This window comes from Sus scrofa, chromosome 6 (assembly GCF_000003025.6).
Source record: "Sus scrofa isolate TJ Tabasco breed Duroc chromosome 6, Sscrofa11.1, whole genome shotgun sequence".
Lineage (NCBI taxonomy): Eukaryota > Metazoa > Chordata > Mammalia > Artiodactyla > Suidae > Sus > Sus scrofa.
Genome location: NC_010448.4, coordinates 91,645,323 through 91,659,336, shown reverse-complemented (window position 1 = coordinate 91,659,336; position 14,014 = coordinate 91,645,323). Strand labels below are relative to the sequence as shown.

At 42.4% G+C, this 14,014-nt stretch overlaps 1 protein-coding gene across 3 annotated transcripts in view; it reads left to right on the top strand.

The window, feature by feature from the left end:
• KIAA0319L (KIAA0319 like) overlaps positions 1-14,014 on the top strand; it is a 117,127-nt gene that overhangs the window by 88,454 nt on the left and 14,659 nt on the right. For all 3 annotated transcript variants that reach the window (XM_021095912.1, XM_021095911.1, XM_021095913.1), the window contains exons 9-16: positions 1,183-1,315; positions 5,103-5,331; positions 6,644-6,767; positions 7,343-7,475; positions 9,246-9,394; positions 10,738-10,889; positions 11,294-11,432; positions 12,940-13,099. In XM_021095912.1, the coding sequence (XP_020951571.1) occupies positions 1,183-1,315; positions 5,103-5,331; positions 6,644-6,767; positions 7,343-7,475; positions 9,246-9,394; positions 10,738-10,889; positions 11,294-11,432; positions 12,940-13,099 (1,219 nt within the window). The remainder of the gene's footprint in view (positions 1-1,182; positions 1,316-5,102; positions 5,332-6,643; positions 6,768-7,342; positions 7,476-9,245; positions 9,395-10,737; positions 10,890-11,293; positions 11,433-12,939; positions 13,100-14,014) is intronic.

The following is a 14,014-nucleotide window of genomic DNA, read 5'->3' as shown; positions in this document are numbered from 1 at the left end:
CCCTGTTACTCAGACTGTCTTGACACCAACAGTGATTTTTGACCGAGGCAGTCACTGCTTTAACAGAGAAATCTCTAGCAAGGTTAAGCATTTCATGTAGATGGTTCTGGCAGAAAGAGGCTAGAAGAACAGGAGGTCAAGCAGAAGAGACAGAGTAGAAAGGAATACTTGTGAGAGTGGTAGAAAGGATTTACATAGTACCATTTCATTTTATGTTTTTGAATAGATCAAAGTTAAATAATATGCAGAGGTGTAGAGTGAAAAGAATCACTACCATCCCTGTCTCCCAACTCTCCAGTTTTCCTCCAGACAGCCAGTGGAGGTTGGTTGTCTTACCTTTCAAGAGATGTTTTATGCATATATAAGAAAATACATGTACAATCTTTATGATAACATTGTACACACACACACTGTCATGTGTAAGTCTTCCTTCTCTGTGTTGGAGTATTTTTCTGAATCAGTCCATCAGTACTTCTTCATTCTTTTTTTCTTTTAATGGTTACATAGCCTTCTCTTCTATGAATGCATACTTTCATTGTATGAATATGTATGAATAGATACTTATTTTCAATCAATCTGTATTGGTGACCATTTAGATTATTTTTGGTTTATTATTACACATAATGTTGCCATGAATAATCTTATAAGCAGACATGTAACACCAATATTAAATATCCTATAGATGCACAGCACAAGTACACTACACCTGTAGGATTAAATTCCAAGAAGAGGAATTGCAGGGACAAAGATAAATTTTGCCAGACTGTTCTTTATCGAAGTAGCATCGATTTATACTTCCACCATGACTTAGGAGGAGGCCTCTTGCCCCACACCTTTACCATTGATAGGTTAAAAAATGCTATCTCAGTTGTAATTTAAATTTTCATTTACTTTCAGTGAGGTTGAGTATCTTTTCAGGTGTTTAAGAATTTTTGATTTTCCTTTTTTTATATTGTATCATTTTTATCAGAGGTTACCTGTGTTAGAGTCCTTGGAAAACTATGCAGTGGAGGCAGAATGACCTAATAATCCTGGGGAAGAAACACTCTGGAAAGATAGTCTGTAATTCCATGAAGTTTTCCTAGCCTCAAATCTCTGGATAGTTGCCCTGGTTTGTGTAAACTGAATAAGTGCTGAGACCCAGTGCTCTCATGTTGTAACTGATGTTTCTTTATGGTCAAGAAAGCACTGATGATGATAAAATCGTCCAGTATCATTGGGAAGAGCTTAAGGGACCTCTGAGAGAAGAGAAGATTTCTGAAGATACGGCCATATTAAAACTAAGTAAGCTCGTCCCTGGGAACTACACTTTCAGGTAAATTTGGATCCTTCAAGTTTTCCATGGACCATTTTTTTCCCCTTATGGGTTTTACATTCTTTTTTTTTTTTTTTTTTTTTTTTTTTTAATGGGTACACCTGTGGCATATGGAAGTTCCCAGGCCAGGGATTGAATCCAAGCCTCAGGTGTGGCAACCCACTATGCCAGGGTTCAAACCCACACCTGCTCAGCTACCCAAGCTGCTACAGTCAGATTCTTAACCCACTGTGCCACAGCAGGAATTCCCTTTACCTTCTTAGAGGAGTAACTCAGAGATATCAGATTCCCTGTACAGTTGGTTGATCATACAGCTTTTGGTTCCAGTGGTTCTTTGAGCTATCTGGAAATTGTGGTCATGACAGTGATAACTTTTTAGGTCAAGAGTCCTTTCATAATAGATCACGACCCACCACAGTTAATCCTTCTCCAGCCTTACTTGGCATATATCCAAACCCTTTTTTAGAATTTCTTTTATTAAGTGAAAGAGCCCATCTTTCTTTGCCTTTTCTCAGGAAAAATCTAGAAGAAATCTATTTTCGTCTCTTTCATTTGGGAAATGCTTCCTCACCTTACGAAATCTTTACTTTTGGCTAGTGGTTTATTTTAATATGATTTGTAAGATCTTTCTTGATTGGGGCTTTTTGGAGGATTTGATTCAGTGTTAGTCCTTTTGGGAACTAGTGTTGATATACTATACTGTGATTAATAAGAGTGTGAGGCTGACTCTAAAATAATCCTTATATTTGCATTATTCCTTGTGTGTTACAAAGCACCGCACATGAATATCAAACAAACACCATATGTACACTATACTATCTTCATTTTACATCCGAGGAAATTGAGGCTCAGTGTATTTACTAACTTCTATGACATCACACAGCTAGAATTGAAATGCAGATTTTCTAATCCTCAAGTCAGGGCTCAGTCTATTCTCCTCCTTGACTTGACTCATACGCATTTGTTTGTACTTCCGAAAATGCCCTTTTCAGTTTGTTGGGGTTCTGCCTATTTTTAAGGACCTCCTTAGCTTTCTAGATTGAGGCTCTCTGAAGTCCCTCCGGATAGAAGAGGACATGTTTCTCTTCTTTCCCTGTTGCACTCAGTGCCTCCACATGGCACCTGCCATGGTGCAACAGCTCGTTCATGGGTGTCCGTCTTCCCCGCTAGATCTGAGGTTAATCACGTTTTAGACACTGTCAGAGACACGGCCATGAATGTCCTAGTGCAACATCTCTCATATATATAAATGTATGGGTTCTGACTTGGGGCACTCTCATTGACTCAAGACTTCAAGTGAATGAAGGGTAGTTGCTATTACAACAAAGTAGTCTTCCATAAAATGAAAATGTGAGTTGGTTTTTACCTTGCATTTCTTTTCTTTCTTTTTTTTTTTAATGGCCGCATGCTTGGCATATAGAGGTTCCCAGGCTAGGCGTCAAATCAGAGCTGTAGCTGCTGGCCCTCACCACAGCCTCAGCAACATCAGAGTCGTGTCTGCGACCTACATCACAGCTCATTGCAACGCCGGATCCTCAACCCACTGAGAGAGGCCAGGGATCGAACCTGCGTCCTCATGGATACTAGTCAGATTCGTTTCTACTGAGCTATGACAGGAACTCTTACCTTGCATTTCTAACATAGGAATTTTAATTCCTATGGGATTTATCCTAAGCCATGTTGATCCCTTTTTGAAATAGTAGCAGCTGTAGCTACTGCTTCTTGAACATGTACTATGTGTTTAGTACTGTTCTGAGCTCTTTGCATGCTATAGTTCATTTAATCCTTGTAACTGGTATTACAATTACTCTTTTTTTTACAGATTAGAAAATTTAGGCACAGAGAGGTTAAGTAACTTGCCCAAGGTCACACTGGCTGTCTGACTCCAGAGTCTGAGCTTTTAAAGAGCATTTTGGGTAGGTAGGGAATTGGGAATGATTTTTTTTTTTTTTCCTAAGCCTCAATGCATGAAAGGATGGGATTGAGTTTTTTTCTTTTTCTTTTTTTTTTTTTTTTTTTTTTTCATTTTTGGTCACCCTGTGGTATATGGGGTTCCTGGGCCAGGGATCAGATCTGAACTGCAGTTGCGACCTAGACCACCGCTGTGGCAGTGCTGGATCCTTTAACCCACTGTGCTGAGCCAGGGATGGAACATGCGTCCTGGCACTGCAGGGATGCTGCCGATTGTGTTATGCCACATAGGGAGCTCTAGGATTGAGTTTGATTAATATTAAGATCCAATCTGTTTGACTCCACTTACTTTTTTTTGGCCGCACCCTCGGCATGTGGAAGTTCCTGGACCAGGGATCAAACCTGCACCACAGTTGCGACTGTGGCAACACCTAGTCCTTAACCCACTGCGCCACAAGGGAATGTCCATGATTCCACTTATTTTCCCTCTCCCCTGCTTTTACATGGCCTTTTTCTCCGGTTCTGTGCTCAGCTGATGTTTGGTTCTAGGATTTTTGCATGCAAGCTAGGGACTGTCTGAGGTAAAAGTCAGAGTAAGGGCAGCTGCCATTTTGCCATCTGTCTTACCACTTGTTTTTGTTCTGAAATAGGAGACAAATAAGATATGTTAAACAACCCCCCCCAAAACTGTGAAAACAGGGAAACTGGAAAAACTGGATTTTTCTTCATCAGATGTACTGATTTGCACATCTGTGTGTTTGATGTTTTTATAAACCTGTAATATCAGAAATTCCCTTAAGACCATAGGTAAAAAGTGAGATGGTGAGATAAAACCCCACAGATGTCTGGCTCTTTCTGTGGCTGGTGGTGAGATTTAAACAAACGACATGCCTTTTATATGCTTTTCCTCTTTCTGTCAGCAAAATGGAAGGAGCCCAAACCTCCTTGCTTGCTTATGCTCACATTTTGAGGTGGCAAGAGAAGCTTTAGGCTGTTCAGCTGGAAGGCATCATTTAGGTAAAAGCCTGCTCTTATAAATGAACATTTTTTTTTCTCTTGCAAATCCTCTTTCACACTGGCACAAACTGTGGGACTGTTGCGTAGGAGAAATCATTTCCATCTCAGGCTCCTGTCTTACTGGAGCCAACCCTCCTGGTCCATCCTAGAGGCTGTCTGCCCAGGAAATAGTCCATTCTTGTGCTGTGTACACAGCCAAAACAGGATGATGGGAGGAGAGCCTGCTGCAGTCAGAGCTTGCTTTATTTAGTGTAGCATCTTTGAACCCCATAGCAATAGGGGCCAGGGATTATTGGTTCTGGGCTTTGGAGTCAGAGAACTGGGCTTGCATCTTGGCTCACTATTCAGCTCTGGGCGGGTTACTTAGCCTCTGTAAGCCTCCTATAAAGTGAGATTGATGATACCTATCCTGTGACTGTTGTGAGGGCCAGTACAGACAGTGCTTTAAAGGTCCCAGCCACAGACACATGCAGGCAGCAGAGCAAAATGGTGCTACAGATATATTTCCTATATTCATATGCTGACTCCACTACTTTCAAGCTTGAGCAAGTTGCTTTACCTCTCTCTGCCTTGATCTCTTCATTTTTGTAAGGAGTGAAATGGGGATAGTACTTTATAGAGCTGTTGTAAGGATCCATTGAGATGTAAAGTACTTAGAACAGTGCCTGGCACACAATAAACCTCAGTCAGTGTTAGCTCCTAGTATTACTCTATCTTTCTAAAAAGAATGGGTATGAATTGGTTATCAATTGGTAACCCCATCACCTTGGTATTTTTTACCTTGATTTTCAGTTCTCCCATGTTTATTCCCTTTTCCTTAAGCCAATCCCTGATTGTACTCCTTTCTCCGTCCTCATAGCTTGACTGTAGTAGACTCTGATGGAGCTACCAACTCTACCACTGCAAGCCTGACTGTGAACAAAGCTGTGGATTACCCTCCTGTGGCCAATGCAGGCCCCAACCAAGTGATCACCCTGCCTCAAAACTCCATCACCCTCTTTGGGAATCAGAGCACTGATGATCATGGCATCACCAGCTATGAGTGGTCACTCAGCCCAAGCAGCAAAGGGAAGGTGATGGAGATGCAGGTAGGGGGGATGCAGGTTGTCTTTTCTTGCCCATGGGAATTAGAGCTACTGGTCTGGGTCACCTGTTCAAGGCTTATTTCTGCTCCATTTTAATTACCAAAGTCAGATTTGTGCATAGAACGTTTGAGTTTTTTTTTAAATGTAGAAAGTTTAAGGGGCCTTTAGTTAATACATTAGCAAAAACCTTTGTCTTCAGTGTTTAGTATTAGAGGAGAAGACTGGCTGAGAAATGGTAGCTGTTCTAGCATGATTTCAGAGAATCAAATTATTTAGAAGCTACAAGGGTGCAAATCTTACTTAGTAAGCTCTATTACAAATTGGAGTAGATTGCCTGACTAGATGGTGAACAACTTCTCTCTGGAGATATTTAAGAAGAGACTAGGTCTGTCACCAGGCAGGTAATGTTAAGTAAATGATGAAAACTGGATGGGAGTGGGGGCAAACCAGAGAATGTAAGCCCTGACTAAAGGGATCAGCTGTCCCTCAAGTCTGGCTGGTTGTTTTATGGTCTGAATGTTGCTAGATCCTCTAGCTTTTCAAGAGAAGACGAAATTTAGACTTTTATGTGAAATTGTCCAAGTTTTAAGACTAAGGCCAAACAAAATGTCTGCAGGCTGGACTTAGCCCAGAGGATGCCAGTTTTTGCCTACTGTCCTAGAGAAAGCTCCTGCATGCGAAGTTTGCTCTAAATTATTTATAAAGTTCCTTCTGACACCTTCCAAGTCTCTGTTTCCATATTTGAGGCATGATTTAAAGCTCACATTTCACCTGGCTTTAGTTTAAGTATTACATTAGTTTAAGTATTACATTAGTATTACATCAGTTTCTCTGCTGTTGCAGAATCTGACAGACCTAAGGGGACATCAGGGAATTACGTAGAATCTTGAGTTGTTGTTGCCATGTTTTATTGAGGCCACTTTGTTAGGGTCACACTGTGTGGCCTCAGTAGGAAGAACATTGCTTTTAAATTGTGTTATTTTATTGTATATTCATAGTCTTCTTTCTGGCTTGGGTCATAGAGACTGATCTTGGTTATCTCTGCAAATTTTCCTATACTCCTCTCCCTTGTGAGAGCTCTAACTGTTTGAAACTGTTGCTATGTCAGGGAGGTTTATTCCTTTAAAGGGGGGAATTTTTAACAAGAAGTCCCGCAGTGTCTGATTTAACATTCACTAATTATATTGAATTGGAGAGGTAATAACCAGGTACCAGCCTAGGTTTGGAAAAGTTGGTAAGTCATCTAGACCAGGGCAGGACTTACTGTAGGATATTGTGATTCTGGGAGTCCATGTGTCTGTGTTTATATATCCAGGGTGTTAGAACACCAACGCTGCAGCTTTCCGCCATGCAAGAAGGAGACTACACTTACCAACTCACAGTGACTGACACAATAGGACAGCAGGCCACTGCTCAAGTGACTGTTATTGTGCAGCCTGGTAAGTTCTAACTTTGTGGTGAGGGATCTTCGGTTGGCTGGTCCCTTGAACCTTGAGGGAGAAGAGGCTTGGGTTCTGAACTATATGAAGGTAGAAGTGGGAGGTTCCATTGGCCTAGTGCTTTCTTCATAGATAGAGTACTTCACAGCCTCAGCTTGTCCCTTTTGCTCTTCCTTAGTTATTGCACCTTCAAGGGGACCAAGAAGATGGAAGCCCTGACATCCCAAATCCTGCCTTATTTTCTTAAAGCTTAGAGCCCCCTTCCTCAAGAAAGCCGTAACTTAATCTCTCAGACCTTTTCATTTGAACTCCTACAGTACTGTATTTCAGATTTACCGTGGCATTGTAATTTTAGTGTCTTCTACCACCTTCTTTCAGAATCGTTTTATATATGTTTCAGTCTTAAATTCTTCATTGTGAGCTCTCTGACCATACCCTCATCTCCCACATTATCCGACAACTTCTGTGGGTGAAGAGGCAGAGTACTCGAGGCTTCCAGAACATAAGTCCCAGTTGGTTCTTCTCCTTTCCCAGCAGGACTGCCTGCTTTTGACCTCCACATCTCTGTCTTCCAGAAAATAACAAGCCTCCACAGGCAGATGCAGGCCCAGATAAAGAGCTGACTCTTCCTGTAGATAGCACAACACTGGATGGCAGCAAAAGCTCAGATGATCAGAAAATCATCTCATATCTCTGGGAAAAAACACAGTGAGTATTGACACAAAACCCTTATATATGCAATGGCCCCAGATGTTTGAAGAGCAAGGTTTTACTTGCTTATAAGAGTTTACTTGCTCTTATTAGCTTATTCAAGGAGGGGAGAGGGGTGTGAATGAGAAAGAAATGTTTGCAGTCCCAAACCTCGACTTTAAGAAAATGATATAAAATAGTTTTTGTAAGAAAAAAAGCTTACCATCAGCTGTCCCCAGGTGGTACTTCGTGATCCCAGTGCTTTTACAGGTACAATCCATCTGCTGAAATGCATAGTTTAATTACACTTGAGAGGCAGAATGGAAGGGGTAATGGAGCTGAAAAATACTCTTGCTCAAAATTAACTGGGTAAGGCTGGCAGGAGGGATGGGGCAGAGCAGCTATTAAGGAAAATTGAAAATTCATCTACAAAATGAAAGCATTTCTATGTTATTATTTCCTTGAAAACACCATTTGCCATTTATTTTAGCCAGAGGCCAAAGGCAGTAAGCAGAATAATACTAATTAAATTGGAATTACCTAATCGAACCATTCCTGGTTCTTGTAGTTTCTTTCAGCTCCTTTAAACCATAACAAGTGGAACTCAGATTATACGCAGGATCCCACAGGATGCAAAAGGATTCCAAGGAAGAGTTAAAAGCATTCTCAATTTCCAAAGGTAGCAACCATAGGACAGATTGGGTTTTTTATTTTTGTTTTTATTTTTGACTAGGGCATTAGAGATAGGTAGGAAGGGGCTATGATTTACTTAAAAAAGCACTTGACTTACGATTGGTGAGTTGGAGTCTAGAAATTATTTTCCGTAGCTTTTGTTTGTATTTTTTGGAGAATCTAGTTTTTTCCTCAGCCCAGCATGTTTTTAATTATAACTGTTTGGTTGAAGATGCAGCTGATAAACCTTTCAGCTGAATTTTATTGGTGTTTACAGCAGAAATGCTTAGCATAGCTTCTTGGAGGAAAATCTGTTTCAAGAGGGCTGCTGGGGTCAGGACTAAACGTTTACGTTGCAAAACAAAGCAGCAAAACCTGGGAGTCTCCAGGTCTCTCAGCTCATTCTGCAGTGTTAAGGAAGGCTCTGAGGCATTTTGATCCTTGAACAGAAGGGCTCTCTGATATGTGTAGTGTTGTGCCTGGATGTTGGCACAGAGATCACTGCCCTGCTGCAAGCTGCTGTGTGAGGCCACAGGGGAAAAAGAAAGATACGGAGTGTCCTGAGTATTCTGTGGCCCCTGTCCAGGAGCTGGAGGGAGTTTTGCTTATAGGGCTGCTAAGAAGAGGATGGTTTTGTCCTGAGAATTCCCCTGAAGCCTTGGCCCATTTCCTTTCCCTGACTTTTCAGCAGGAGGGAGTTTGGCATATGATTAAGAAAGGCATTTTGCTTCTTTGCTGGCAAGAGCTGAACCAACTCCTGAGCCAGAAATGCTTTTCAGAAACGTCACTCTCAAATCATTCTTTTGATCAGAGACCTGCTCAGGGCACTTTCTTCCTTTTACAAACTAGAACAGCAAAGAGTTTGAATGTTCTTGAAGCTCTTATAAAGCTCAGTTTGAAAGCTGGTGAATGGAATTTTCTAATCAGCAGGTAGTCTGTATTTTGGGACCAAATGACACTCTGTCCGAATGGAATATTTTTAAACATGCCCTCTCAAGGTGTGAGAAACAATAGTTCATGTCTTAGCTGAGGCAATAATTGTCTGCTCCTCCTGAGTCAGAGACGAGAAGCAGTAGACAGGTACAACTCCACCCTCTGGTTTCTCTCTTTGTCCAGGGGACCTGACGGGGTACAGCTCGAGAATGCTAACAGCAGTGTCGCCACTGTGGCTGGGCTGCAGGTGGGAACCTACGTGTTTACCTTGACTGTCAGAGATGAGAGGAACCTGCAAAGCCAGAGCTCTGTGAATGTCATTGTCAAAGAAGGTACCTTGCTGCCTTGGGTTGGTGCAGCAGCCTCTGGGTGGTATAACTGAAGAATCCATCATCTCTTGTTTGGCTACAGAAATTGATCAGAGACAAGGGGTAGAGGAAGAAAGTTAGGAGTAAGGGCAGCTGTTAATTTGCTTTTCTAAAGCAACCTTTGATTGAATGACCGTAAGGTGAATTTTAACTTCTCATTTTCCCTCCCTCCCTTCTTTCCTTCTCAGTTGAATAGGGCAAGAATTAAGGTTTTTTTCCCTTTGCGTTTTTATTTTGCATCTGCTGCTAATACTGGGCTTCTGTGACTCTCCTGCTAGCTACAGTGACACCTTCTGTCAGACCTTAAAATGACTTCCCTGCACTGTAGCTTCCTGTGCTCATCCTAGGAGCCTGCATGCTGAGGCAACTTGAACCAAAGTGGATTGGCTTTGCTCTGATTTGCAGGCATGGTGATCAGTGATGGTCTTAGAAGAAGGCAATACACTGATAGTCAGAAAAACTATCAGATATGCACATGACCTCCAGATGTAACAATATTGAACTCAGTGAATAGAGAGCACAGACTGAGTAAACAAAGCTGCAGGTGGAGCCCAGGATAAGAAAAGTGTCTCTCTCCTTTTTCTCTATTAAAGTAATAAGGAATGAATCAAAAAAGATGTTCAGAGAATAAAATTTTAAGCCATATTTTGAAGACGATTTGTGGTATCAGTTGATGAAACATGAACTTCAGGGCTTTAATCCATTTTAGGCCTTTGTTTCCAATCATCATATACGCCCAAAGCAGAGAAATGAATTCCTTTTGGGGAAGCTGCTATGAGAATACAGGAAGAAGCTATAGTTGTCCCCTCTATTTTACAGTGTCAGGAGAACATTTCTTTGGGCGGGACTGGAGTCTCAGGACCTACAAGCACTGGTGGCTTTAAATCTACATTGTTGGAGTTCCCATCATGGCTCAGTGCTTAACAAATCTGACTAGCATCCGTGAGGACATAGGTTCAGATCCCTGGCTTGTTCAGTGGGTTAAGGATCTGGCGTTGCCATGAGCTGTGGTGTTGGTTGCAGATGCAACTCAGATCCTGAGTTGCTGTGGCTGTGGCTGTGGCGTAGGCCGGCAGCTATAGCTCTGATTTGACCCCTAGCCTGGGAACCTCCATATACCAAAGATGCAGCCCTAAAAAGCAAAAAAAAAAATATGTAAATCAATCAGTCAGTCTACATTGTTGCTGTCATGGATAGTTTTCCACTTAAGATGCTTTTGATGTTTAGTTTTCTTGTAAAGCACTGTGAAGAAACATTCCTTCTTTTTCTGAATGTTATATTTTTTTCGATGTTTTTTCTTTGGTTAGAAATGAACAAACCACCGATAGCCAAGATAACTGGGATTGTGGTGATTACCTTGCCCACGGACACAGCAGAGCTGGATGGTTCCAAGTCCTCAGATGACAAGGGAATAGTCAGCTACCTCTGGACTCGAGATGAGGGGAGCCCAGCAGCAGGGGTAAGTGTGCCAGGAGGTGGAGAGCTACAAGGTCCAGATGATAAGATGTGGGGAGAAGGCGGAGCCAAACATTCCAGTATCAGTTTTAACCAAATGGTCTCTTGTGTCAAACCTAGATTACTCTCTGAAATCCAGGGAGGTTAAATGACTTTCTTGTGTCAAACCTAGATTACTCTCTGAAATCCAGGGAGGTTAAATGACTTTCCTAGGGTCACGCCTCAAGTTAGTGTGGGATAGAAGGTGATTCTCTTCCCTGTTCCTAGTGGCTGTGGGCCGTAGTCTATCACAGAGCAGGAGCTGCCCATGGCCAGCCCAGGGGGATCTTGGTTGTGACAGGAGCAGCAGCTGTCTCCACGAAAGGAGTGTTGTTTTCTGCAACATAACCATGCTGTTCAATCCCACAGGACGTGTTAAATCACTCTGACCATCACCCTATCCTCTTTCTTTCCAACCTGGTTGAGGGGACCTACACATTTCACCTGAAAGTGACTGATGCGAAGGGTGAGAGTGACACAGACCGGACCACTGTGGAGGTGAAACCTGGTGAGTTCATTAAGTGAGCTGACAGAGTGGCATTGCTGGGTCAACCCAGCAGGGCCTTGATCTTGAGACCCTTCCCCTAACAGGAGAGTTAGATGGCATATCCAGCTTTCAAAAAAATCTAGAACCCTCGAGCTGAGAACTCATTAGACTGTCTGTTCCAACAAGACCTCTCCTACCTGAGCAGGAGTCTGGACCTCCCCCTACTCAGCTCAGATGGAGAAACAAACTCAGAGAGGGCAGGGCTTGCTCAGCTTCACACAGCAGTTGTGTCAGAGCCAGGCCTTTGTGCCTCTACTTCAGCACTTTCTCCTCCAACTGTGACTGATGAGAGAGGGCCCAGGGTGCTTTGGGAATCTGAGCACAGGAATAACTTGAGTCATGATGTCTCATCAGCACCCAGATGCAGAAAACAATTTATTTTTATAAGTTGAGCCTCAGGCTTTATCTGACAACCCAGAGAAGGTAAAGAAAGTAACTGGTGTCCTTTACATTTTTCAGATTTGCAGAAATAAAATTTCTTTCTTAAATAGAACCATGTTTTTGTTTTGTTTCAAGGTTAATTTGCTAATTTTTTTAGGAAGGGAATTAGTAAAATATAGAGCTTTATAAATTCCTGAGCATCTGATGAGAAGGTATTAACTTTAAACCTACTCTTTATCTAGGCCAAGCTCACGTACTGATGTCTTAGATGGAAAAGGATCTTGGCAGGTCTTCCAGTCCTTGTCCTACCTCTGTGAAGGACAACGGCCAAGACACTGTAAAGTCTCTTCTTGTGTTTAAAATCAGATCACAGCTAGTGGACTAATTATGTAAACTACACATCAGAACAGACAAATGGTGCATCCAAGTATGTGAATAAGGTATTCCGAATAGTCATTTTAAACCTGTAAGTGTAGAACAGTTAGGACATAATCAGAAGTAAAGCACAATAGTCTCAAGGTTCCAGAGTTGTAAAAACATCACGCAGCTGTGATGTTGTCTTAAGGAAATCCTTGTTTCTTGGCTACCTGGTTTTCCTTTGCGTTTATGGTTTTCAAACCTGTAGGGCAGATGCATTCCCATTATTGATAAGATCATTGAGATAGAAACCTTCCCTCCCATTGTTGTAGACAAAGTATGGAGGGTCACTGAAAGTCAGATTAGTTCAGGAGAGATTGCTAGATACCTACCTGCCACTTGGCCTGGAGAATTCAGCAAAGCCAACTGGGCAGAGGCTTTTAAAGGAAACCTTGAAACATTTCTGTCCTCCCCACTCCCTTCACTAAACCTCATTGCTTTAGCCTGGTCCCCAGAACATGTGTGGTTGAGAATTAGAGGCCAGGACTAGACTGCTGAGGACCAGGCCAAAGCAATGGGGAATTCACTGTTGTACCTTTCTAGTTGAAGGAGGTCAGTTGCATTTCTGAATGCTCTCACTGCTTTCTCTCCCGGGCCAAAGCGGATACAGTGGCAGGTCTGCGTTAACTCTCTTACTTCTAAAGCCATGACTGATCCACATGCTTTCCAGATCCCAGGAAAAACAACCTGGTGGAGATCATCTTGGATGTCAACGTCAGTCAGCTCACTGAGAGGCTGAAGGGGATGTTCATCCGCCAGATTGGGGTCCTCCTGGGGGTGCTGGATTCCGACATCATTGTGCAAAAGATTCAGCCGTACACGGAGCAGAGGTAGCTGGGCAATGAATGGGGGGAGAAAAGGACAGACTAGGGGTCCCCTGGGTTTCTTGACTGAGCTGAGAAATAGTGTGGGTAGATAGAGACGGGTGGGCTCTCTAACTGGGAACCGCTCATGGTGTCCATTTCTTTAGTGAACTTTTCTAGTGTAGGTCACATGCTCTGTACTAGACATTGTAGCAGGGTACAAGGTCAGGAGAGGTCTATGATGTTTGAAGACCATAGTCTAGTAGGGGAGATAATCAAGTGAACATAAAACATCAGTACAGGGTGGATTTTTTTTTCCCCACATCCATGGGATGTAGAAGTTCCTGGACCAGGGATTGAACTCCTGCCAGAGCAATGACCAGATCCTTAACCTAGGAGAACTCCAGTATAGGGTGAATTTGACACAGTCACTGCTCTTATAAGCAGATAGGATGGAAAGTTCCTGGAGAAGGAGAACCAGGTATAGCCTTCTTGACATTCTTAAGAGAAGCCTTTTTTTTGGCCTAAGCCATTTTGTGGTCTAAACCTGACCACACTGCTTGACCTTGGACAGGTCTCAGAAATTCATGATCTTAAGGGAACAAAAGAATGCAGGAACAAATGACTCTTTGTCAGGCAAGAGAAGTTACAATAGCAAAAATAATAAATCATTTGTAAAGATTACCTGTTTTGTTTCACTGGTAAAGATGAGCTTGAAGTACTCAACCCCAGATCAACTGGAACGTAAGAAATATTGATGTTCACCTTTTCTGACTCCTGTGACTTTGATCAGCTGAAGCTGGGACTCTGGACCTTTGGCCCAATTCTATGCTGAATTCCCCTCTGCTCAAACCATTTCATGAATATTCATATGCCCTTCGTTTAAAACCTCCCCAGTACTGCCATTCTGGAGACACTGCTTTGGGAAGTATCCCTGATGTT